This window comes from Agelaius phoeniceus, chromosome 2, assembly GCF_051311805.1.
Source record: "Agelaius phoeniceus isolate bAgePho1 chromosome 2, bAgePho1.hap1, whole genome shotgun sequence".
NCBI classification, from domain to species: Eukaryota; Metazoa; Chordata; class Aves; order Passeriformes; family Icteridae; genus Agelaius; species Agelaius phoeniceus.
The window spans coordinates 26119548-26145987 of record NC_135266.1 but is presented as its reverse complement, the minus strand read 5'-3'; the positions used below and the strand labels follow the sequence as shown (position 1 = coordinate 26145987).

Below are 26440 nucleotides of genomic sequence, written 5' to 3'. Positions count from 1 at the left end.
TTGTTTGTTTTGTTTTTGGGGGTTCTTTTGTTAATACAACAGAGTAGTTTCAACATTAGTAGTTGAAAATTGATTGGGTAGATTAGGTGCCAGGCAGAAAATGTAGCATTTCACAAGATGTGAATAGTCTCCCAACTCTTAATCCAGTAGAAGGACTTGTAAATTACGGCTTTGAGGACTTCTGTCAACATTTTTCCTCTCCAGTGTATAAGAATTAACATAAAGCAGATGCAGGTATTTTACTGCATTCTTATTAGATTAAATTTAACAGCCTGAGATGTGGAATAGATGCTAGCCACTTGTTGTTATGGGCCTGATTACAGTTATAAGTGATCAGATGCAGGTGACCTAGAAAAGAAAGGACTGGTGGTAGAACTGAAGAAAGGTCTGATGTGAATTTGAATGAAGACATTGAATAAGGGATGAAAGAATAGGAGAGATGCCTGAGAGACTTTGCTTTAAGGTGGTGAGATCTTATGCCTGCCTGCAATTCAGAAAAACCCCGAGAGTGTGATTGGGTCAGCTGACCAAAGAACAGAAAATTGTGCCTATTGCTTTAGCATCTTCACATTCAGTATTTAGACAGTGCAGCTTCAGAGTTCAGTTTCTGCTAATTGGTTTTCATATTCTTGTTCAGATGGAAAGACAACACTTGTAATTTTTACTTATATTAAAAACTTTCTACTATGACAATATTACATAGTACTTAAATGGTGGGGAAATTACTTCTGGGCCATTTCATGTGCCAGGAGCATGGTAGACAGGTCTTAATGTTGATACCTGACCTAATTTCCTTTTTTCCTTCATGATAGTAGCAAAAAGTGAAATGTTGTAGTTGTTCACCATTACTTTACAATGACATTTACGGCTGCTTAATGGAGGGATAAATGGAAAAACTTAAATCCTGTTAAATCTTAATAATTAGCAGATTCTTCATAAACATCCACCTGTAGATGATGCAAAATTTGTAATTCCTTAGCACCTTCACTGAGTAAGTTATATTCTATAGATGAGATTATATATAGCAAAAGAAGGGTAGCATAATAGATTTTTCTAGAGGAATGTGAAGAAAACTTTGCCAATTTTGTAATCACTGACTATGGGTTTTGTTGGTTTTCTGTGTAGCTTTCATATCCAATTGCCTGGTTTGAGGTCAGAAGCTGTTTTACTTGGAACTTGTAATTCAGGGAATTTAATTACTGACCACAAGCCAGCTGAATAATCTTTGCCTGAGAGCTCTGTCTTCAGTTATTTTTGTGAAGTCAGTTGTCTTCCATTCTTCCTTACTTGTACTTGGTTTCAGCTACTGGACCCAGTGAAGATGAGATTATCTGACCCACCAGAGCTGCAGCTGGAACTTCTGACAAGCAAGGAGGACCAATATCATACCTCCTCTAGCTGTATTGCTGTACACTAGGCAAAATAGTAGTCAGAGCATGTAGCTCTCCCTCAGATGACAATCTCATTGTACACAGTCTGGATTGTTGGGGTTTTTTTTCCAGAAAGAAGCACACTTTCTAAGGTGCTATTCCTGCTGAAATGTTTCCTAATCTTAGTGTTAATATTAGGTCTGGTGGTGACATTCAGCACTGTATAAGATAGCAGCTTCTGATTTGATCTAAGGCATACAAATGTAATAACACCAAGCCAATTTTGCTTGTTCCTCATTTAATTCCAGCGGATGTGTGTTGTGCTCAGTGTTTGCCAAGCACTCTGTACTTGCAGAATTTTAAATAGTTGGTATGTCATCTCTTTGGTTTTAGCTGTGGGCAGGATTTCTGTGTCCAATTATATTTGTTTGGGCTGGAATTTACCCTACAGAAGTTGTTCAAGAAGTTAAAGCTGTACCTCTGTGGGTAAACAAGAGGGCTAGGGACTGAACTGTGGTCTTACAACCAAATGCTGCAGCCTGTTTCAAGCCCACACTGGTGTGGATAACGCACTCTGACACTAATTGTTATCTTGGAGAATGCCTGTACTGTTAACTAAAAGGTTTAATGAAGGGGATTGATGACTAGTTCTTTGGCAGTTTAACTTCTTGGAACAATTCCTTGCTTTGGTTTTGACTGTTCCAGCTGGCTGTCAAAGTTTAAAATTGTTTGTAGAGGTGGGATAGGCCCAGTTGGTGTGGGCAAAAGTTAGTCTCTGTCTCATGGTTTGTATTATCAGTCAGATTGATTGGGGTTTTTTATTCAATGAAATTTTGAATGCTTGGTGGTAGTGTTCTTGAGTAATACGGTGAAATGTGGAAGAAGAAAATCTCAAGTGGGAAGTGTCTTATCTGTTGGTAACTTAGAGGAAGAAATGTGCTAATTCAGATGAAAGTAGTAGTGGTAGCTAAATAAGACGTTGGGACTAAGGGAGGCTTGCAAGGTGAGTGAGATACTAGAAGAAAACCAGAAACAGACTACAAGAGTTCAGAAGGACATATGATTAAATAACTTATAAAATCTGGACTTAATCTTAGAAGTTGGGTTCTACAAGTTTGTGTTCCTGATGCCTAGTCAGGCATCGGGTCATTTATTTTCTAGTGAAGATTTCTTTCACATGTAGCAATTACTAATTATTTTGTCCAAGCTTTTTCATTAGTTTCAGTCATTAACACCTCTGCTACAACACTCGTATTTCCAGTCTTGCTGGTTATCGGGATAAGATAAAGAGTCTGATATTGCAACATGAAAACTCAGATTTCTTCCTTTTTTCTGAAGTCCATTTTGTTGTTGCCATAATTGCCTAATGTAAAAAGAGTGTATGAATACTGTTACATTAAGATTTCCAAAAGAGAAGGTCTCAGAGTTGCCAGTACTTTGTTGCTGCTGCCTTTTGAATGCATGTGCGTATAAATATAATGCTAATTACATGGTTGTCTGCTTTTCTGCAGTATCTGTAGAAGGTAAAATGAATTGTTTCTGAAACTGGCTTTTTTATGAGAAAGGGGGACCTTTGTGAAGAAACCAGTATTGGTGTGGCAGATTTGACTTAATTGCAAACTTGTTTCTGTTAACTTTATAGGTGAGCTTGTCGAAATCTCTCCGAGATACTACAAGCAGACTTGCAGAGTTGGGGTGGCTCCATAACAAAATAAGGAAATACACAGACCAGAGGAGTTTGGATCGTGCATTTGGACTGGTGGGACAGGTGGGTCAGCTAGATAAAACAGTCTAACTACAATATTTGTTCTTGTTTGGCTAAGAAACTACTGAGTAAATGCAGTGCTAGAATGATGCATAACCTGTGGAGCTTGAATCATTTATTGTTTTACTCCTTTTGTGGATGCTGCATTTGATATGGGTCATAGTCAGAAGGCAAGGAAAAGGCATTTGCCCTTTCTGGTCTTAGGGATATGCCCCTGTAATTTGTAGCTGGAAATGTTCATAAATTCCTTTTCTTAATCTCCATTTAAAAAAAAAAAAACAACAATATTTTAAAATTATTCATGCATGTTCATAAACAAAAACATTTCTTAAATGGGATGATGTCATCCCTGAGGTAATTAATCACCAATTCAGTTGTTAGTGACCTGTGCAGGAGACATTCTTGTCAGCTATTGTTGATGTTCATGTGTTAGTACTGCACTAGCTTACATAAAATGCAAGTAGTCCATTATCTTCTGCCCTTTCTGTTGAATACAGCATCAAAAGAATATTAATTTTTGTTTTCATAGGTTTCATCATCATGATTTATAGTCTACAGTAACTTGACTGCTGCTGTAATACCCAAAACCACATTTACTGCTAAGACATTCCCGTTTCCTCTCACTTGCTCCCTCTGTAAAACTGGATATTATCCCTTCTGAGTCGACAGAAATGTTATCCTTGCCTCTAGCCATAACATCCTACCTAATCTGCCAAGAAATTGAAGTGTGCTTCTCCCTTCAATCTAATTTTTCTTAAGAGGTCAGTAGAGACACTGTAGTGCTTCCTACTTTTCTAATGTTTTATTCTGTTCCATTCTGTCTCTTATTCTAAGTAACCCTTCTAGTTACATATAAATAATTATTTTTCTACTGATCCAATGCTGATTTCCATGTTTTATATGGCAGTGCTACTGTGTATGCATTTTCTTTGGACTCTCCCCCTTATATCTGGGTGAAGTTTTATTCTTTATCTAGCAGCTTCCTGCTTGTGATTATTTTTACTGTCTCTGGCTTTAATCTTCAAGTTTACAGAAAGGGGAGAACTTTAATTCTTCAGTGGATTTAAATGTGCCGTACCTTGGCTTCTGTATGCAGGTTTCAGATCCTGTGCAGAAGGCTGTGCAGTTAAATTACCTGAATCTGCATAGCTCTAATGCTGCTAATTTTGCTTGAGGCAAGCACTTGTGTATATTTCTAGGACATCAGTACAAATAAAAACTTATATTCTGCTCTTGCTGTCAGTATCTGGGCACAGAGATTATGCCTTCATGCTCATCATAGCTTTCATAGCTGAGAATTTCAGGTGCTGTGCACTGTGCATTAAGGAATTTAGCACAACAGTGTATATTGATATAAACATTTTTCACTTAATGTTCTGAAAGGATGATTGTGTAAACCCCTGTTTAAACCAGGTATACAATAAGATGTCAGTCACCTCTTCTAGTATGATTCTGGTGACTGATTTTACCACACAAAATGTCAGGCATTAACATTAGAAGTAGAGATGTAACAATATATTACACTTAATATTTTCCTACCATTGCTGATTAATATCTAAATTTTACTTTGTCCTCAGAAAATAAAGAGAATAATTGGCATTTAACTATAATTTAGCTTGTACTTTGACATTTCGCCCATTTAGATCCAGTTGAGTTAATGGGCATTTTAATTTTTTTTCTCTTGAACAAGCATTCTGTTTCTTTCCTCAATTCTCTTTTGCAGCAGACTAAATCAGAATTCTAGGGTAATGTCCAGTTTTTCTGTAACAGTTTGGGAAGCAAAAGTTTGTGGTTTGTGATGCAGGAATTGGTACTGGATGTAAATTTTAATTTGTAAAGCTTCTCTGAAAAATTGGTGACCAGTTAGAGTCTAAATCCTTTTGGCTACTAAATCATTAAAGTCAGTGATTACTGTTCTCCTTTTTGACCAGAACAGTGTCTTTGATTGTTTTCTTAGAGGGTCTGCTCTGCCCTCTATCTTGGCAAGTGCCACTTTAATAGGTTCAAAAATTTCCTGGAGAAGCAAGTGAGAAGAAATGAAAAGTGGAGTTACACATAAGGGGATTTCTTTTTGCCCTTCAGTATCCTCTGGAATAAAAAAGAATGTCAAATTTCTTTGCAATTTACAATGTTGAGTTGAAGAAAGGAACCTCCTTTCCTTAAAAAAGATACAATGGCAAGATTAATGACTTTTTTTTCTAGGCTTCTTAGCTGCTTAGGAGGAAAGAAGATTTATTTTCTCTTTGTGCTTCTAGAAATTATTTCTGCCTTTTACATACTCTAGTGAATAAATACTTTAAGTTCTTGGGTTCTTTCTATGAGTTTTTCTTTTTCCAAATTCTTTTGACTGTAATTTTAAAAGGTCTTGAAGGGAAAATTCTGGGAAATCTCCCATTTAAAAAAATTCATCAGAATAGATATTGAATTCATTAGCTGAGAATTGGTTACAAAGTTCTGAAGAATTTGTGTGTGTGCATGAGAGTATTCTTTCAAGAAACCAAACAAATAAAAAACTTTGGGCACTTCTTGGGGGGTTTTCAAGTCTTTTTCAGTTATTCCCAAATGAATGAGCCATATTTTTAGTTCTGTTTTGAAAAATGTGTTGCAGGCATTTTTTTAGTTTGTATGTTAGGTTAAGACCATTACAAAAGTAAAACAAGACCTCCCCCAAACCCTAAACTATGGAAAATATTTATCACTAAACAAGTATTATTTCAGGAATTGTTTTTAAAATTTATCTTGGTTTTTAAACAACCTAAAGTAGCTGTGCTGAGAATTGTTTTACAAAGAGTTTTTGCTTTAGTGCCAGCCTGAATTAACTTCTGCACATTTTACAGATTTCTGAAGATATACTTTGTGTTGTTCATTTCTTCCATATCAAGTGAAGAATCACATATAACTGTGAATTGATAAAAGGTCAAAATTTTATAGTTCTTGATCTGGCAGCACTTATTTGGAGTATTTTTTGAGCATTGTGATTTCTTGTTCATGTAATATAGTCTATACTGTAAATATAATGATAATTGCCTAATTTTTGTGTTCTGTTGTTAGAGGCCTTCCTGAAATTTAAACTCAGTTACTTCACTGCATGCTGTATCTTACATCATTATAAAAAAAAAAATCTTCAACTGGGTCATGTTATAATTTGTACATCCCTGTGCTAATTATTGTTTCCATTACTGAGATGATATATCTACTTGAAGAGTTACACTTGTCATAATTAAATATGTTGATAGAGTTAAGGTAGCAAGAAACAAGGTCACTTGATAATGTGTAGAAATTCCTGGAAAAGGTATATGCAGTTCTTAGGGAAGCACTTATACTTTGGCCATTACTCTAAGAATTGGCTTTCATACTGAAACTTGTAGGAAGATTCCCTTCAGGTAATTTCTGACTATGTTGGAAGAGTGGTGATAGAATTAAATCAGAAAGATTTCTCCTGATGACTTTTGCTTTTATTTTTTCCCCTTTTTTTTCCCTTCTCTTTCTCTTACAGAGTTTTTGTGCAGCCTTACATCAGGAACTTAAAGAATACTACCGACTTCTGTCTGTTTTACATTCTCAGGTGAGTTAGGTGGTACATATTCAACTTCACTATTTTGTTCTGTGTTATCTCAATATCTCCTAAAAAGGTAATACCTACCTATTCTGTTAGAATGTAAAGGATGTACAGCAGTTTTTGTTGACAGTGAACACAATTCTGTATACATTTCTTGGTCTTTAAGTGTGTGAGCCCTTGAATCTTCTTCTCTTAAGAATTCACTGGTATTTGATGTGTTACATAAGCAAAGAATACAATGTGTATTTCTCAGTCTCTGTCCCTGTTTTGCATCCTTTTTGTCAGTGTCACCTTGCATAATATCTTTATCATTGAAATCCTGAACAATGTCACACATTCTTGAGTGGAGAAGAAACCAGTCCATCTTTCCAGCAGTGCACAATATAGCAGCTAGTAATAACAGTTCCAACTTCTTTCCTGTGTGGGGCAGTTTGTACATTTTTCTTGTCCTTTTGTTTTCTGAGAGTAAAGACATCTGTTCTGCAGATATTTGGATGTTTTACTATTTTCCTGTTACATATAGTCCAACTCAGTGCTGATAATCTTGCAGGTTTTCCACAAATGTTTGTAGGTATGTGCATCTAGATGCTGTCTCTAAAATAAAATAAACATTCTTCTGCTGGCCTTTCTTTGAAAGAGGTTTTCAAGGGGCTCATTACTTGTAATGGTGAAAAATTTATTTGGAGAATTGACCTAAAGCTAAATTATACTGCCTTTTAAAACTCTTAACTTCAGTAAAATCTTTATTGTTTGTCATAGGCTGTTGTTAATGTTTTCAAAGCATCTGTTCTTTTAACTCACAGTTCTTGAACGTTCTTGACTTTTGGAATGCTTGTTATATATACTTTTTGCTTGATTTTCCTGGCTATTATCCAGTTATTTTTTTGTAATTACCTCTTGCTCTGTCCAAAATGTGTTTTCTCTCTTGGTTTGCTGGTGCTTTGATTTTTATTTTTTTTTCTAACTTCTAAAACTTCTTGACCATTAAAATATTAGACTGTTTTGAGATGCAGTTTTGTCTACCTTTCCTGCCCCACCAAACCTTGCAACAGAAGACATGAGTAGGGTGGGAGGGAAAGCCTGTAAGGCAAAGACAAAAGTTCTGGGGTTACTTATTTTGAAACTGCATTTCCCTTTGTGGGGCGTTGACCCTGGGCAGCAGCCAGGCACCCACCCAGCCTCTTGCTCCCCCCTGTCTCTTGAGGAACGGGGAGAAAATAGAAGGAGGACAAAAAGACAAGTCAATCAAGTTAGTGAGTGTAGAAGGGGAAGCAAAAGCTGTGCGTGCAAGCAAAGCAAAGTAGGGAATTCATTCACTTCTTTCCTTCAGCAGGCAGATGTCCAGCTGCTCCTGGCAAGCCAGGCCTCAGGGCACTTAACACTTGCTTGGGAAGACAGACTCCATCACCACAAGTGTTCCTATTTCCTTCTCCTTTCCCTGAGCTTTTTTCCCTGAGAAAGCTTTTTGTCCTCCGTAAGCTTAGAAATGGTTTTCCAGGATTAGTTGCTCTCCCAAGGAATGTAGTGAGTCTCACTGGTGTGTAGTTTTATGGCTTCTCCTTCTTGAGGAGAGGCATGACATTTGCTTTCTCAGGGTTTTCAGAAACTGCCTCTAATTGCTGTGTTGCAAAAATAATGGAGAGTGGCCTTGCAGTGACATTGGGCAACTCCTTCCCTCAACACTTGGTGCATCCCATCAGGACCCACAGACTTAAGCATATCCCATCTGTTTGGTGTACCCTAGCCTGATCCTTCTGAGCTCAGTCTTCCTTGTTCCAGACTTATCTCTCTTGTTATCTTGACATCTGGTATCCCCAGCTGCAATTCTTACTGAAATACCAAGGCAAAAACGGCATTAAGTACCTCAGCATTTTCCATTTTTTTGTGTCACCCCTCGTGTAGCATCATTCAGACACATTTTTCCCAGTCTTACTTTTACTGCTGGTCTTATTGTTACTCTTCATGCTCCTTGCCAGGTTCATCTTTAGTGTTAGAGTTCATGAGTGCATTGAGCATGCTGATTAAATGCCTTTTCATAGGGAGCAGTAAGTACAGTGTCAGCAATGCTTTGCTGCAACAGCAGACTGAAGTTTCTGGGGAATCTAGGTCCCTCAGCACCTAACTGAAAGGGTTCCCAGAGTCATGTTATGTTCAGCTTTTCAGAAGCTTCTGGCTACATTTCTTCCCAAAGACATGAAAGGAAGATCCAGCAGTGGAGGAGAGATTCTTTTGTGACTTGAAAGGTGGAAGGGCTTGAAGGTGACACTGCAGAATGGACAAAAAGCCTGTACCTTTTAGCTTCTTGAAAACATGTGGAAAATTGACTTGAAATTGTGTGTATGTGACATTTTTTGATTCAGGAGTTCATACAGGCTGCCAGCTTAGGAGTTGTTAACAGCAGTTCTAGAAAGTAGTATGGTCATAGAAAAACAAGAATCTTGTCAAAGGGTTCTATACTCTCTTTATAAATTTTATTTTGTCTTCAGGGCTTCTCCTGAGCATGTTTCTGCCCTTGAGTGAGTAATCCTGAACATACTGTCTACTATTCCATAAGCATCTCTGGTCTTTTTCTTGCAGGTTGTTTTCACATTGTCAGCTAATTTAAAAATGCAGTTCCATGATGAAGATGTACCATGTCTTCCCTAAAGTCAAAGGGTGGTTCATGTATCTCTCTTGTCATTGCTGATTTCCAAAAACACCAAAGAAAAACCCCAGGCATGGACCCAGGAGAATTTGGAAGCAAATGAATTTAACTGGCTCTAAGGCTGAGCTTAATGTGGATGACACTAGCCTTAAATTTAACTAGTATGTTGCATTTGACTAAAAAAAGGTGCTAGATGGGAAAGCACAGAGTGGGTTGGTTGTCATAGAAAAGATGCTGCTTCTGATATAAGAGATTGTCTCCTTGTACTGCTCCAGGAACTTGCTTCTGTAATCTTAAATTGTTTTCTTGTCCTGCTTATTCCATCTGTTTTTGTATAAGATTTGCATTTGCACCTTGGATATACTTGGCTTTTATTTTCCATGGTGTTGGAAGATTCATGGAAGTCACATTATGATAGAGTTTTCTTATTGTAGCTTTTAAAGTTGGGTGTTTTTCTTTCAACGTAGCAATTCCTTAATCTCACTATAAGGCTAACTTAAGTTCTGATGGCTTCTGGAGGAAGGCATTGAACAGAATTTGTTACATATTGAACTAAAATAAGCTGCATGTGCAGTAATGAAAAGTTTACTTCTCACAGCCTGCCTGTCCTTTAGATGTTTTTCTTTACTCTTTGTCGGGGCTGTCTTTCAGGCTTTCTTCTCTCTTTGCTCTTCTCTCCTTTCATGATTATTACCTTGCTGTCTTTAACTTTCTTGGTCTTTGTGCTTTGTCTACCTCATTGTAGCTTATGCTTGTCTCTGTTCTTTCACCTGTGCTCAAGTCTGTTTCCACTAAAAATTGGCTCTCAGGTTATGGCCCAGTGACTTGATGAGAGAATACATAACACTGGGTATTTCAAGTGTATTAGTAAAAGTCTGACTTCAGTAAAAGTCTGAGTTCTTCCTCAGTTTTGTTCTTTGACGTGTATTTCTGTTTCTAACTTGATCAGTTACAACTGGAAGATGATCAGGGCGTGAATTTGGGACTTGAGAGCAGTTTAACACTTCGCCGTCTTCTAGTCTGGACATATGACCCCAAAATAAGGTTAAAGACCCTTGCAGCACTTGTTGATCACTGTCAAGGTCTGTTTAACATTAATTTAATATTTCTGGGGATTTTATATAACTGAATAGTTGTGCATGCTAGGGGTGGGTATCAATAATATTAGTGCTTGTTTGGACTTCTTTTTTTTTAGAAAATTTCAAGTAGGTAGTTCAGATTCTCCCTCTTTTAGTTTAAACAAATGATGACCAATTATAGTGCTGTGTTGATACATTCAGACTTCTTACTTTTTTAAGACTAGAACATGCTCAAAAAATTCAATTTTAAGCATGCACTTTTTATGCTATTTTCAGTTACTTAATGTTTTTCAGAAATGGTACAGGGAAAAAGCCCTACTAATATGTTATGAAATGGTTGACTTTGTTTCTTCACTCTTTATGAGTATTATGCAAATTCTCTATATATGATGGCATAGAGAAGTCATTAGTAACTTGTCTTCAGACTCATGTGAAACAACAAAACTTTGCAAATCTGCAAATACTGTGATTTTGTTGGCAATCCACAAGAAGATGCTGGGGAGAGTCATGTTGGAGTTTACCAGAACTTTGACCAGTAGGTGACTAAGCTGACCAGTAATTGATGTTTCTCCCTAATTGTACTTCAGATTTAAGATTGTAGCCCTTCAGAAAGAGCATCTTAGCCAAAAAAAAGCCTACAATACTTGCTTTACCTTAATTATTGGAATTGTTAACAATTTTTTTTTAATGGGCTTTATTTTTAAGACATTCATGAAAATCTTGAGCTGCATGGCCTCTGCTGCAAGGAAGTGGTAAGCTGTGGAGCATAGCAGCAAAATCAAATATTCAGTCTATTTTTTAACTTTATTTTTCACAGCCTCTTACTTTACAATTACAAGAAGACAGGAGATATACCCTAATGGGGCTATGAGGGCAACTATAATCAAGAATCATGAAAACCCTGTTTGTGTGCATGTATGCACACAGAATATCTGAGAGTGTCAAGTACAGGAGAGAAGGAAAACATTCTAAGGCTCCTTTAATGCTTCTCTGGAAGCATAACATCAACTTCTGTGTGTGATCTAATGCCTTGAATTTTGCATTCCTCTAAGCTGCCATAAAGTAGACAGATAACTCTGCTTAATGCTTTAGTGAGATTAATAATTCATGCCCTAAAACCTAGGAATTCCCTGTTAGCAATAAAAAAATCTACTTTTGCTACATTTCAGAGTTGCTCTTTAGCAAGCTCAATGTGACAAAGGGGTATCTAAAATCAGTGGCTGCTAAATTTAAATGGGGCGAATATAGTTTTCCTTCAAATGTTTCTGTTCCCTTCTTCTTACAGGGAGAAAAGGTGGTGAACTAGCCTCAGCAGTTCATGCCTATACTAAAACAGGAGATCCCTACATGAGATCTCTGGTTCAGCACATTCTTGGCCTAGTATCCCATCCTGTCCTGAACTTCCTGTATCGCTGGATTTATGATGGAGAGCTGGAGGATACATACCATGAGGTAATGTATATGCTACAGTAAATACTTCATCTCTTTGCATTGTGGTGTGATAACCTGTGGGAAGCTTAGAGGAGAATTTGAAAAGTAGAGTGTGATGAAAATGTATAACATGAGTAAGCAATACACACAATAACCTGAAATCCCATTTTCTTAATGAATTCTTCATGAATTTAATATCTGCAGTTGCAATGTGTTGTCTTCAACTAATCATATGCTGGGTCTGGTTAGTACAGTCAGAATGGTGTACTGACAGTAGGTCCTTGTTTCTGAAGACAAAATAATTCCTCTGTATCTTTTCTTGCTTACTGTAACAACAGTAATGTATCCAGAGTTCTTTGTAACTGTTCAGAATGCAAGCCTTGTATTTGGAATGAAGCTCAGAATATTTTTCTCAGACTGCATACTGTTATCTTTGATAAATAAGCTCAGTCTGTCAAACTGGGTAGAAGTGGTTTATAGCTCCAGAATTGAAACTCTGCAAAGTTATTTGTTGTGACTTCTGTAACATCAAGTTCCAGGAATTGTCCTTTTTCTTCTTGGAAATACTTTGTATGTTTTTTTGAATTCTCTCAACGCTTTCCTATCTCCAATCAGCACAGTCTGTTTAAAGTGATTATATTTTTTTCTTAATTTTTTTTTTTGTTACAAGAAGCCAAATAATCGTTTTTTTAAATTATTCGAGCACTTCTGAGACAAATCGGAGTAATTTTACTTGAGAGTCAAATATGCTGTCTGTTTTCTTGGAATGTCCTTATTTTGGTCAAAATTTAAGTGAGTGACAGTGGCAGCTGATCTTTAAGGTCAGAATTGTGTAAAATGTATATGAATATATTTTTAGAAGTGTAAAATACTTTTTACTTTTTTTCCCAGCTACTGCCCAGATATGAGGTTTTGTCTTTTTTGAATCTTAGGTGGTTTGTTAACTCTAACCTCTGCATGTGCACTGGAAGAGTGTTCTTAATATTGAAAATTATTGTTGAATTGTACTGAAAGCTATAAATTTCATATGATAGACAGTTTTGAACAAAGACAATTGGCAATTCTTGGGGAAAATGGTAATTGGAGGCAGTGAAAAGAGTTTGTGTCCAGAAAATTGTTTGACAAGATGAGGACATAATCCATCCAAACTTCACTTTAACAAAACTAATAAAGTAGTTTTAGTTTTTTACAAATGAGGGGATTCTCTTGTGTGGAGTTGAGAGACTGGAACATTTGACCATATCAATTGCAAAATTATTTTGGGTTTTTGCTTTTCTTGTATTTTCTTTTTTCCCCTCTGCATCTGTTAAAATGGGAGAAATAATATTTGAAACTGTAGGTTAGAGTTTACATTAATCTTTTGCTTTAAATATTTATTTCAATCTTCAGTTTTTTGTAGCTTCAGATCCTACAGTTAAAACTGATCGGTTGTGGCATGACAAATACACTTTGAGGAAATCAATGATCCCATCTTTTATTACAATGGAGCAGTCAAAAAAGGTATGAATCTAAAAGTTCATCTTCTGATGCTTTGTTTACCCTGTGCTGCTGCTTAGATTTCTATTGAGAAAATAGAGGCCAAATCTGACAAAAAATAATCTTCTCAAGAATTTTAGAATTGTTTGCTGAGGAAGGCTATAGGACTGTTTCTCCTTTCCATTCTCTAACTGTTAAACTTGGAGGAGATCTCAGGTAGGGGGAAAAGAAGTTTAAAAATGTATTTAAAACCTTTTTCATATTAGCATTGCTATTCTAAAATGCTGTGGTTGGGATTGTGCAACTAAGAGCACAGAAAGATGACAAAATATCTTGTCCTGGTATTTTGTTTGGTATTTTATTTTATCTTCTTTGTTTGGTATTTTATTTTTTTACTTATAAGCAAATATTTTTTTAAAAAAATCCTGTTTTGTTCAGGTCCTTTTAATAGGAAAATCCATAAACTTCTTGCATCAAGTTTGTCATGACCAAACTCCATCCACAAAGATGATTGCTGTTGCAAAATCTGCGGAGTCTTCAAAAGATGGTACAGTATTAATGTTATTCAGTATTTCCCCTTTGGACTGACCTCCCATACTCTGTGGTTTAGACTGTAAGCTGGATGGCAGGGTGGAAAGGAGTACAGAAATCCCATCTGCCTTAAAGTATAGATAAATTAATGTATACTTGTTTTTTTACAAAAGATGTATGTTGATGCATGTGTATCATTTTGTTAATTTGATAGGTTTGCTGGATGATTGTTTATGTACTGAATTAGTGAATGAAACCATTTAAAAAACAGTTTGCCTTTAGCTGCCTCGGCTGGGGTGGGAGCAGGGATATTCTTGAGTGCTGCAATAAGGATTTAGTGTGTTTGACTTCTCATCAAATATACTCCATCATACAATTCCATAATATTCGTTAATTCTGTGGTCGAAAAATAAAGATACTCAGTTAGTTGTAAATAATGGAATAAGCAGTAAAAACAGAAGCCTTTCTAGCCTTTCTGTAAATGCACTATATCAATATGTCAGAAAGTAGGTGGAAGGTTAGTAAAATTCTTTTTGAAGATTACCTAAAAATGGGATTGCCATTCATCCAGCTGATGGACATGGAACCAAAACTTAACCGTTAAATTCTTTCAGGTAATTTTGTTTTATTTAGAATAGAACTCAGTTTTAGTGAATGAGAACTTCTATACCATTTGTGGTTGTTTTTTGGTGGCATATTTGTTGCAATGAAATCAACATTATTATGATGAAAGGTAGCAAATAGTAAACATCTAAACCAAGGAGACTTGGTCTAAATACTAAGCAAAGAATGTGTAGGATGCTGCTACATCTCCAAGAAAGAGCAGATTGCTGCCTTCTGGTGGAAGGGGTATTTTGCTACTGTAACTTCTTTTGATAACTTGTTTAATATACCAAAGATAGTATAACTGTTCAGATATAGCTCGCTGAGATAAATGTTCTGATGCTAATTTAAATATTTTTCTGTCAAATTGTTGTTTTCAAAGAACATACTTAACATTTTATAACATATAATACTTATATATGACTTCAAAGCTTGTGTATATGGGGTTGTTAGGTTTAGATTTGTTGGGCTTTTTTCACCTCCAAATAACCTTGGATTAGTTTTAGTATTAACTCTTCATAGTGTGGGCTTCTGGCATGAGTACCTCAGTGAAAAACATTCTAGTGATAAAATCCCATTCATATCTGGAAGAATATGTCTTCTAATGTGATTTTTGTACCATGTTCAGTGCTTGCTAGTCAAAGATAAGCCTAAAGTGCAGAAAGGGGTCAGGGTTAAGTGAATAAGGGCTGTAAATGCATTTGAACAATCATCTTGCCAGCTACTCCTGGAAAAAAGGAAAAAACCATTCTTTGGCTGCACTACTTTCACCACTTTATACAGCATTTATGACCACGCTTTTCCAATATTTCTTTAAGTTTGCACTTGTTTCTCTCTCTCCTTGATTGAATGGAAGATCTGCACAAATAAAGGCTTCCTATTATGTAGGGGATGAGAGCTTCAAAGCACACCTACATTATCCTAAGTGCTGAGAATAACTGTTTGAGACAGAAGTGTAGTTTTAGAAATATATTACTCTATCTGCAGTGTGCTGAAGGTGTGCTGAGCTTACAGGTGGCAGCCTAATACCTCATGGTGTTGCACTGCTTTAATTCTGCATGAAACTGCATTTGTGTTTAGGGTATTTTACCCATTAATCCTGAAAGATCATTCTAAGTCAGGGATGTTGGAAATGCTTCCTTTTGTGCTTGTTTGTGCCATCTAACAGTATCCTGAAAGTCCCTTTAGATAATTACTTATTATTAAGATAATGGAAAGCTAGGATGCCAGCCTGAGTTCTGGATGCTTTTTCTCATTTTAAATCTGAACATTTCATGGGTTTGGCTGTATTATTTATTTCTTTCATTTGCTTTGGAACCTTAACTATCATCTTTCCCCAGTTTCCTTTTGATGCTGAAATAATTGTGGTGTGGAAAACTGTCTGAACATGTATTAAAACAAGAAGTCTGACATAACTGTGTAGAAGTTGGTCATCCTGCCTGGCAGAGAATTGTAGCATTTGGGAAAGAGGAACAGTAAAAAAGGCCAATAAAGTGACCTCAGCTCCAACATGTAGCTGTCTGTAGTTTGGGGACTTGTGGATCATGAATGACACTATATCCAATAGCAGCTCATGGACCTGCCTGTCAGTGATTTTAGTCTGACCCTTTATCCACTTCTGGCTCTTCACTGTTCTGAGATAATTTTGCACAGTTTTCAAAACTTGTGCCTAAGCCTTGTGTTTGTTGATGTAAACAACCTTTTTAGCAGTTTTGCATGTCAGACAGGAATGCTGTGTTTTGCCTGTGCTGGGGGCTGTGTGTGTATGCAGAGGTGGTGCATTACAGCTACAGATGTAAACTTGACTTTCCAGTCTGAGGTAAAGGGCTGTGGCCAGATCACTTCCTTCAAGGCAATAGGATCAGTACTAAGGAGAGGGGAAAGACTGCTTTTTCTGCTTGAGATAGTAAGAAATTGAGACTGGTCTGTGTATCCCAGAGCTACTGCTTAGACACACACACCTCTGTGTGAGTGGAGACAGGCTCAGCATGCCTCACATGCTGGGCTGGCTATAGACAAGCCAGGGAGTTGCCTGCTGGCTTTGCTTGTGCCTTGAGCCAGTGCTAGGCCCAGCCTCTGTGTCCAGAGGCTGAAGAGATCAGCTGGTGACTCTTTCTGGCTTGGCCTTTTCCTTCTCTTGTTTTGCCTGCAAGGCTTGCAGCACCTTGAGCAAAGACACTTGCACTTACTGCAGGCTGTATTAATTCTCACATCCCTAAGGTTGACATGTGCTGCCTGACTAAGTAGTATTTCTCTAGTCAAAGGATTTTAAGCACAGCAATGTATTATAAAAGTGTCATCTCTTTGACATCTCTTGAACTTTTTGTGTCTTACGGAGAGTTTCACTGGTTACTGAATGATAGTTTGGAAATTTCCAAGAATGTCAGTGAACCAGAATTTTAGACTTCCCTTCTTAGAGTGAATTCTTTATTGGAGCCACTGGTTATTTTTTTCTATTCATAAGCCTTTTATTAATTGAGTAGTTCAAGTGGGAGTATATCCTTTAATGCTAAAGAAGGTCTGAATCTTATGATAGCTGGCAATCCAGTGTTTGGAGTATTGCTCCATATTGCCTGAAGAGGCCACAGTTGCTATCTCATAACAATTTTAGTGGAGTTCCTTTCTTGATGAGCTTGTAGTTGTAGATAACAGTGAAATAAGCTTCCTACTGCTTTCTACTGCTTCCTGCTTTCTGTCCCCAAACTGCCATGCATAAAAGATGGAGAGAAAATGTCAGGTTGCTGGCTGTCCCCCACATAACTCCAGCACATTCCCTTTTCTCTCATTCTCTTTATCTATGGAAGCTCTCTTCTGTTGAGTGTTTTAACAGTCTGATTCTTTGATTTATTTTTCCCCACACCCTTAGAAGTGCCTTCTGATTTAGATTCCGCCCATCAAAGGTTTTTCCTAATTCTGGGCTTTTAGAGCTCGATAAATGATTTGATTTGTAAACTGCAGTATTTCAGCAAGCTTGAAAATCCCCAACTTCTTATATACATAAGATGAGCTTCAACTGGCAAGTACAATCTGGGCACAGATTAAAAGTAATATTGTTGAAGTGCTTTAGACTTGCTTTCGCTTTGGCTATGGCAAATGTATAACACAGTGGGTCAGAAGAAATGGCAGTTTTTCTGTTTGTGTGTTTCAACTCCAAAGCTTGTTTGCTTCAGTTTTTGAAAAATACTAATTTAATTTTTATTTTTATTTTCTTTTAGCTGCTGATTTGTTCACAGATCTGGAAAATGCATTTCAAGAGAAAATTGATGCAGCTTATTTTGAAACCAGCAAATACCTGCTGGATGTTCTCAATAAGAAGTACAATTTGCTGGAACACATGCAGGCCATGAGGCGCTACTTGTTACTTGGTCAAGGAGACTTTATCAGGCATTTAATGGACTTGCTCAAGTAAGACAATAGGAAGGGTAATTATGTTCAATTTCTGATAATTCTGTGCATGATCAGCACAGAAACTGTTTTGCTTTTTGAAGAGGACCCTCTAAGTACCTTCTTCAATCAAATCTTTGAGTAATAACTTTAAAATTCTATTTGGGGTTTCGTTTCTTTGACCCTGAGGATTAAAACTTGTTCTTCCTTTTTGATAAGTGGTACATACAGTACCATTTGACAAAGTCTTGAAAAGTTGTACTAATACAGATATCTTTATGTTGGCCCTGTGACAGCTTCGAGGATGTTGGCACTTCTCTTGATCCTGTCAGCAAATTTCAGTAGAAACATTCTGCTTCTGATGCTGCTGATGAGCTTGGCTGGAATTATTAGGCCTCTATATTTTGGAGGTGTTTGGTCTAAAACATAATGTCAAAACCTTCAGAGTAATTTGAAAAATCTATTTGATTCCTCACCAGCTTCTGTTTCAAGCATCCGGTGCACCCACAGCTACTGAATCCAATTCTTTAAGATTATTTGCAAGTTCATTTTTACATGCTGGTGCTACTGATGAAACTTCTTCCATCAAAAGCATTGGCTTGCAAAGCTTTTCTTTCATCCAGAAGGCCGGCTTTGTACTAAGGCTTTCATTAACTTGTTTGTAAATCAAAATCAACAGTATATGACCATGCTTTTTAATGTGAAGCCAAGTGAGGTTGATTTGTGGAGTCAGTATTACATTTGAGACAGAAGGAGTGAGAAGTTTTCCAGTCTTCTCCTTTTTTTAGGGACAGAGAGTATTACAAGAGTTGCATGTTGCAACTCTTTGGAAAGTTGAAGTTACATAGATGGGGTGGGTTTCTGTCTTCCTGCCAGCACTTCTGAGCCTGTGAGATGGCTATCAGTAAGTTTCTCAAAACTGAAGTGAAATTATTGGTTTGATGTGCTAATGATGTAATCTGCCTCATTTAAGATTTGAATGCAACTCAAATTACAGACTAGCTAAACTAGCAATCCTAGTAACTTCAAATTACTGGCATTAAATGAGGATTAAGTTGCTCCTCATGCTCATATTCAGGAGTGTAGCTGCATATGAATAGACATATTCTGCTCATACTCTGTGCAAATATCTTGCTCACTTATTTTCTTCATGATTAAGTCTGAAAGAGCAATAGTTTTGAATTCTGGTTAGAAAAGGGTTTTGCTGTGTGCTGCAGTTACTACTGAACTGCTGCTGCAGAGTATTTCAGTAATGTGCTATGGCTGTTCCATAACCACAGGCCAGAGCTTGCACGTCCAGCTACAACCTTATATCAGCATAATCTGACTGGAATCCTGGAAACAGCGGTGAGGGCCACGAATGCCCAGTTCGATAATCCCGAGATTCTCAAGCGATTGGATGTTCGACTTCTGGAGGTCTGTTGTGTCATGGTGACTCTGGTCTGAAAGATGCCTTTGTTTGTGTGTATACATGCAGACATCTCTATGAAACAATTTTCATATGTGAATACATTTCCCCCTTCCTTTCCACTGAAGTTTACTTTGAGTAATATAAAGGTCATTTAATAAGTCATCATCTTTTTGCCTTCCCTGACTATTGTCTATTTGTTTTTCAAGATGTGGATTTACAGCCATTGACAATATAAGGCTGAGTATTTGGGGCCTAACAGAAATTGATGCTGGTGGTGCTAATTTGAGGTTTTCCAGACAGCTCTTAATGCTGTTGCTCTTAAAAGAATTTGGGCAGGAAGGGGCAGGCTGGGTTGTGTGCCTCCTTCTTGCCTCTAGTTAAGAAAAAGAGAAGCAATGAAAGCACATTTCATGGGAGAGGCCTGTGGTAAGAAACTTGAGTTAATTTGAAATCTTCTATCCCTGAGGTGAGACTTCAGTGATGAACTGTAGCATCTGAAATAAATCTCTTTCAGATGCCAAAGAAATTTGTCCTTACTGGTATTTTCATTTACTAGGTTCAGTGGAGAAACACTGACATTGCAAACATCAGTATTTGTATGAGATCAGCCTCACCCTTGTATCACACAGTTTGATCCATTTTTGCCTAATCTGCTACTTTCAACAAGAAACTCCTGTATCTCTTGTTGGTGTGGATGCTTGTTTGCTCACAGGCCCTTCAGAATGAAAGAGTAAGCAAGTGATGCTCATCTTCAGCTTTAGTATGCTCTGATTGTACACTGACAGTACCATATCTTTTTAATACAGGTCTCTCCTGGGGACACTGGATGGGATGTCTTCAGCTTGGACTATCATGTTGATGGGCCAATAGCAACGGTAATATCATACACTGCTGGCTGTGAATGTGTTTTGGGTGCTGAATTAAATTGCTATGGGTTTTTTAATTTAAGTAACCTTTTTTTGTTCTGGAGTGTGAAATCAGATTTTTTTTTTTTTTTTTTTTGCATCTAGTATGTACCCACTGTATCAACAGTTAAGCAAAAATCTCAGTTCTTGCCAGTTAGTGCGAGTGCTGAAAAGCTACATTTAAAACAATCATTACTGAAAATCAGTAATTAATTTGTTCCAGCACAGTTTTTAGCAAGGACTTAATAAATTGAGTGCTCCTATTCTTTTATAATTACTCATCTGTAGATACTAATTTGGGAAAATTTGAAAGGAACTGAGGAATGTATTTGTGGAGAACTTAGTTATGCTGTCTAAATGGCACTTGATAGGTAGTTGCATTGTTTATCTGAATGTATTTAGCCTCTATAAAGAACTTTTTTTTTAAGCAGGACAAACTGTGACTTTGACCAGCAGAAGGAATTTTCTTACGCAGTTTCAAAATAGGCTTAGGCTTAGTTTTGTTCACCCCTTCTTACACTTCCAGCAGTGCCCTGTTCAGCCCTCAAGGAGGGATCTTTCCAAAAGCTCTGGGATTTCCTGGAAACTTTTTTTTTTACAATATTTACCAATAAACTGCATAGATCAGATAAGATGAACTGTGAAGTTGTTCTTGGTACTTCAGGACATACAGTGTGTCTATTAATTTGTACTGGTATTTTCTTTGTTTTGTAGGTATTTACACGTGAGTGCATGAGCCACTATCTAAGGGTATTTAATTTCCTTTGGAGAGCAAAGAGAATGGAGTATATTCTTACTGATATATGGAAAGGGCACATGTGCAATGCAAAGCTTCTGAAAAGTATGCCAGGTGAGAGGTGTCCAGATGGATGACATGCTTGTAAAATGGATACAGATGACTGCATCTTACTTTAAACTGCATCTTATTTTAAACTGCATGTTAAGAGGGAAAAGAGTGTCTGATGAATTATGTACAGATTAATTTTGCATTTTAGTGCTCCTCTTGACTGGCTGTTTAATGGTAGATGGTGGTAAGGATGATCAAAGTAAAATAACATAATTGTAAATAGAAGTTTCGTATCTGTTGTTTTACTTAATCATTGATTCCTGTCTTGAAAAGCTGCACTAATCTAAGTATCTTTATGCTGGCCTGGTTGTGAGACTGTAACTCTTCCATCCCTTTGTATTCATCTTCCTTGATGCCTTCTTATTTGTACCCCGTGTCTCCCTCTTTCTTATGCTGTCTGTTAACTATTAAGTCTCATGCATGCACAGTTCTGAGTTTACTAGTTTTACCTTTACTTATTCCCTCTGCTTTTGTTTAGCTAAGAACAGAAGATGCTAAGAAGAGAAAGATGTTTGAGAAGAAATAGGAAAGCTCTGAAATGTAGTGGCTCCTGGTGTATGTTTCATGGACCAGGACTTTTTGATCCTATTTCTCAGCTAGAGAATATAGCCATATTTGTGAGCATCTGTACTGGCTCACTCTTGAAATTTTTTTTTCCTCTATCTACATGTCTTTCGGTAAAAAATAACGATTGAGAGTTACCCTTTATTATGGCATAGTAATACTTAAAAATTTATTGTTTTATAATTAAGAACTTCTGGTGGGTGGGAGAGGACACCTGGCCTCAGAATGTCACTGCTGCTACCATCTAAGATTAGTAGCTGTGTTATGAAGTATTCAATATGGTGAAAAGAATTTACCAAGCTGATTTGTTGTTGACTATGCTTGTCCTTGCAGTTTTTAACATGCTGTCTCTTTGGATTTTTTACAGAGCTTTCTGGTGTGCTGCATCAGTGTCATGTTCTGGCATCAGAAATGGTCCATTTCATTCATCAAATGCAGTATTACATTACATTTGAGGTATACTCTACCCACACAATTAATTACTTAGAAAATGAAGTACTTGCAATATTCTGTGTGTGTTGTGTGTCTTAAATTTCAACGACCTTGTCATCTAGCAAATCAAAACAGCCCAATCCTGTATCATTGCTCCAGGTGCTTGAATGTTCATGGGATGAACTCTGGAACAAGGTCCAACAAGCACAGGACTTGGATCACATCATTGCAGCTCATGAAGTTTTTCTGGACACAATCATAGCTCGGTGCTTGCTGGATAGTGATTCCAGGGTGAGTCTTCTCCTTTGCATGTAATTGTAACTTTATGATCTTGGCATATATGTCAGGAACAACCTTCTTTAACATTGTAGGGGCAAAGGGAAAAGTCATTTTTATTTCTCTGATATAAGATTTTATAATGGTGGTTCAGTACCTACTGCCCAGACATAGGAACACAAGTTGATAATAAAGCTTGCTGTAGTGTGGGCCAGTTCTTTTTCATCCTGAGAAGCTGTGTGAGCATGGAACAACTGGCTTAGGGCTTTGCAGAGCATTCTCTCCAGCTGTGTAAAAAAGATTTTTTTTCTTTTAGTGTTTTTTTTTTTTTGTTGTTGTTTTTTTTTTTTTTTTTACTTTTTTCTTTGCTCCTTTTCTGGAGAAGGGTGGTAACTTAAAACTCTTGTGCTATACAGCTGTTTAATTATTTTGTTACCTATCTCACAGGTACTTCTCAATCAGCTTCGAGCAGTTTTTGACCAGATCATTGAGCTCCAGAATGCCCAAGATGCAATGTACAGAGCTGCTCTGGAGGAGCTGCAGCTGAGGTTGCAATTTGAAGAGAGGAAAAAACAGCGTGAGCTTGAGGTACAAGAAGGACATTTCTAGAATGTGAAAATGAATGGAGGTTTTTGATATATGGAGGATTTTAGATACCATGTAGCAGTGCAGTAAAAATGAGAAATGTAGTTGGGACAGATGTAAAAGTCATCAGAAATTGCTGGTGACTTCAGGCAAAACGTCTGAGTGGTGTTTTTGATTTCTGTCTTGCCCAAAATCTGAGTTGATTTCTCTAGCGGACTTTGGAGGATGAGAAATTTTGGGCTCTTTTAGATGAAGTAAATGGAACCCAAAAAATGCTGTAGCTCCATGTCTGCCTCCTTGCTGCAATACTGACATGCAGTGTTGGTGTGAGACTTGTCTTGCTAATAAACCTCTTATTTCTTTTATGTGCTGTATAACCACTAAGGGGGGGTCTGATAGTTTCCATTTTGGAGGCTCTGTGTTTGTCTTTCTGTGGCAATGGCTGGTTTTTATAAACCTCATGTAGCTGGGCAGAAGGTGGCCCAGTTAGCAACTTGAATCATGTGATGCTTCACCTCTCAGCTTGTTTGGTTTCTGTGTAGGGCAAGTGGGGTGTAACTGCATCAGAAGAGGAAGAAGAGAACAAGAGGATGAAAGAATTTCAAGACTCAATACCTAAAATGTGCTCACAGCTGCGAATACTCACTCACTTTTACCAGGTGCCTCTTAAATTATATTTTTCTAAAATATGCTGAGCTTTGTGTGGAAATGAATTTCAAATATTGAGTAGATGTAACTTCTGTATTCATGTGTGTGTAGTTTGTGGAGCTAGGTCTTCATTTTTTCCTTCTCTACTTATAAGCCTGTGTTCACTGTTGGTTAGTAGTCAAAGGTTTTGTGATCATTTATATTCCCCAAACAAAGGAGAAGAGTCTTTTCATGTAACTTGTCTTCTTCCTCCAGTAGCAAAAGTAATAGCTATCTTTTGGTGTAGTCTGAGGGATAAAAAATAGAGCTCCTTCTGCATTCCTTTTTTTTCCTCACAGTCTTTGCAAGTCATTGCTATTAAAGACTGCAGAAAGTTTCTTATTAAGGGCCTGACACTTAAAATTAGGCTCACTGGGGGGGGGGGGGGGGGCAGTGGATAAGATGTTTGGGGTAACATGTTCAGGCTATCTTCTGTAAGTAATTTATTCTGGCTTTGTCTTTATTTGTTGTGTCTGATGCTAAAGCTACCATTCCCCAGAAAAATGAGTGTAGGCCTTTAAATGTAGGTTGTAAATAAATTATGGTTTATGTGCTCTACAAGATTGCTACAATTTGGCAATGTAGGTTTTGCCTTCTTGGACTGTATTCATTCTGAGCCCTATTATGGATTTTCCAAACAGGATTTCCAGCTTTGGTCACCTTTGGAAGTAATGGAGTGCTCTAGTTATAGGCATGTTCATGTTACTATTTACTGGAGATTAGGAATGAGCTCTTCCAATGAGTATTCCCACCCTCCCAGAGTCCTCTCTTTTCCTGTGTCCTGTGGGGCTCCTGCAGTGGCGTGTCTAGAGCTGATTGGGAAGATGGGATGCAGAAGTGTACCTCCCACCTGCCAAGTGCAAATCCCCCTTCAAATTGCTCCAAATGCTCAGTCTAGTTGGGTCTGCAGCACTGACTGCCCTCCTGGGCATATGTTTGCTGTTCTGGGTGCCCTGTGTTGCTGTGCAAGCCACATCAAATGGGTGTGTTTAAAGCCAGCAGTGCCCAAATGCTGGCCTGGATGGCATTGTGCCTGCAACATGGACTCAAGGTGAGGTCTCCTGTTGGCACAAGTTGGATCCTGAATGCTGTCCTGAGGCAGTGGCACACAGAGGCAGCTGCTCTGCAGCCTGGGAGCCTTCAGACAGATGGAGTGTGCCAGCAGGGTACAGGGAGTGGGGAACACACTTTAACAGACCAAGCTGTTTGTACTGGAGACTCTGGCATGCATAGAAGATATTTGAAAAGTAAAAACAAAGCTCTGGGTTTTTGCAGAAAGAGTGAATCCACCATAACTGTTGGATATGAACCCTTGTGCTTGCCTTTTCCCAGATTCTGTCTGTTTACCTGATCTGTGCACCACCTGATATTCCTGTTCAAAACACACTGGGGATGCTTCCTTAACTGTCTCTTGGGTTTTTCTTTCCTCTTCAGGGAATCGTCCAGCAGTTCTTGGTCCTGCTGACAACCAGTTCAGACGAGAGCCTTCGGTTCCTGAGCTTCAGGCTGGACTTCAACGAGCACTACAAGGCCCGGGAGCCGCGGCTGCGGGTGTCGCTGGGCACGCGGGGCAGGCGGAGCTCGCACATGTGACACCACTGCCAGGGCCACCACGGCCACCAGCAGTGACACAGTGCAGCCAGACTGTGCCATCCGTGTCTCCACTGCTGCAGACAACGGGTTCTCAGCCAGTGCTTGTGTGACACTGCATAGCAGAAAGCAAAAAAAGCAGGGTTTTTTACACTGATGTTTCTAGAATTACCAGACTGTATGGGCTGATTGAACCTCATCCAATCAACTGGTTAAACCATCCTTTTAAATAAATGCCAATTTTATTTGAAGCTTTCTGAGCTTTTTCCACTGTAACTTATATCTGTGTCAAAAAAATCACATGTTCTTTTGTTTATAGAAAGCACCATTTCCTTTTTTAATAAGAAAATAAGAAGGTTATTTTTTCTATATGTACTTGTTCTATTTGAAGAGAGCTTTTGTTAAAGCCAACAGATCAGGACCCAGACCTATTGTCCTTGTTAAGAAGCTATACAGCATTTCGTTATGCTGATTTTCAGTGTTGTGATGTGTTTGACTGTGTGAGAAACTTTGTATCAGGAGACATAAAGTTATATTTAATTTTTTTGTTGTTTTCAAAGTTAAAAACCTGGAATAAAAATTTAGTGGGGAAATTCTATGGTTACTGTACAGGAGCAAACTATAAAAGCAGAGTCAGGAGTGTATCTGTTGCACATAAGAGCTAAAAATGAGGTTAAAGCCTCAGTGAAGGAAAGTGTTGGTCAATCTTGAGTACTTAATGTTCAAAATCAGATATGTAGAAACAAACTGACTTGGCTAATGTTGACTTCATTCTCTTCACTTTCCTATTTTTTTCATTGTAAATATTTATATATTGCTGTCCAGATGTTGGGGAGAGGGGGATTCTTCTTTTGCAAAGTTGTCATTATATCAGGTCATTTATTATGTTCTACAAGTGCGAGCTTAGAAAAATAAAAACACAATTATCTTTCACACAAGTGTGTTGCTTTTTGTAATTGAAAGTTTATAATTTTTTTCACAGGTTTAAGAAAGGAGAACCTGCCAGTTAGAACAATACTGATTTATATAACCCTTCCCATTGCAGGATTTTGGTACTAGTCTTATATTTACTGAGAGTTGTGTGCAGTTAATTAACAATTACCCTCAGATCAACCAGGTCTGGGGCCTTTTTTGCCTTTTGCCCTTACTCTGCTGGAACCCTTGGGAGTCAGAGGCATCTGCCAGCCATGCAGGTAAGGCTGCTGTGAGTCATCATGGCAGTGAGCTCTGATGGGGACTGTTTGCTGACTTGCAGCCCTGGACTAGCTGGTTTGCTCTCTGGACCCCGGGATTCCTGTTGT

The 26440-nt window shown here is 37.7% G+C and overlaps 1 protein-coding gene across 2 annotated transcripts in view; it reads left to right on the top strand.

Moving 5' to 3' along the window:
* TUBGCP3 (tubulin gamma complex component 3) overlaps positions 1 to 26077 on the top strand; it is a 48928-nt gene extending 22851 nt beyond the window's left edge. For both annotated transcript variants that reach the window (XM_077173329.1, XM_054654320.2), the window contains 15 exons: positions 3013 to 3138; positions 6632 to 6700; positions 10288 to 10420; positions 11703 to 11869; positions 13238 to 13348; positions 13763 to 13871; positions 17674 to 17863; positions 19123 to 19258; positions 20060 to 20128; positions 20873 to 21008; positions 21937 to 22025; positions 22161 to 22292; positions 22725 to 22865; positions 23405 to 23521; positions 24984 to 26077. In XM_077173329.1, coding sequence (XP_077029444.1) covers positions 3013 to 3138; positions 6632 to 6700; positions 10288 to 10420; positions 11703 to 11869; positions 13238 to 13348; positions 13763 to 13871; positions 17674 to 17863; positions 19123 to 19258; positions 20060 to 20128; positions 20873 to 21008; positions 21937 to 22025; positions 22161 to 22292; positions 22725 to 22865; positions 23405 to 23521; positions 24984 to 25142 — 1884 coding nt within the window. In that variant the 3' untranslated portion in view covers positions 25143 to 26077. The remainder of the gene's footprint in view (positions 1 to 3012; positions 3139 to 6631; positions 6701 to 10287; positions 10421 to 11702; positions 11870 to 13237; positions 13349 to 13762; positions 13872 to 17673; positions 17864 to 19122; positions 19259 to 20059; positions 20129 to 20872; positions 21009 to 21936; positions 22026 to 22160; positions 22293 to 22724; positions 22866 to 23404; positions 23522 to 24983) is intronic.
* Positions 26078 to 26440: the final 363 nt, after the last annotated feature.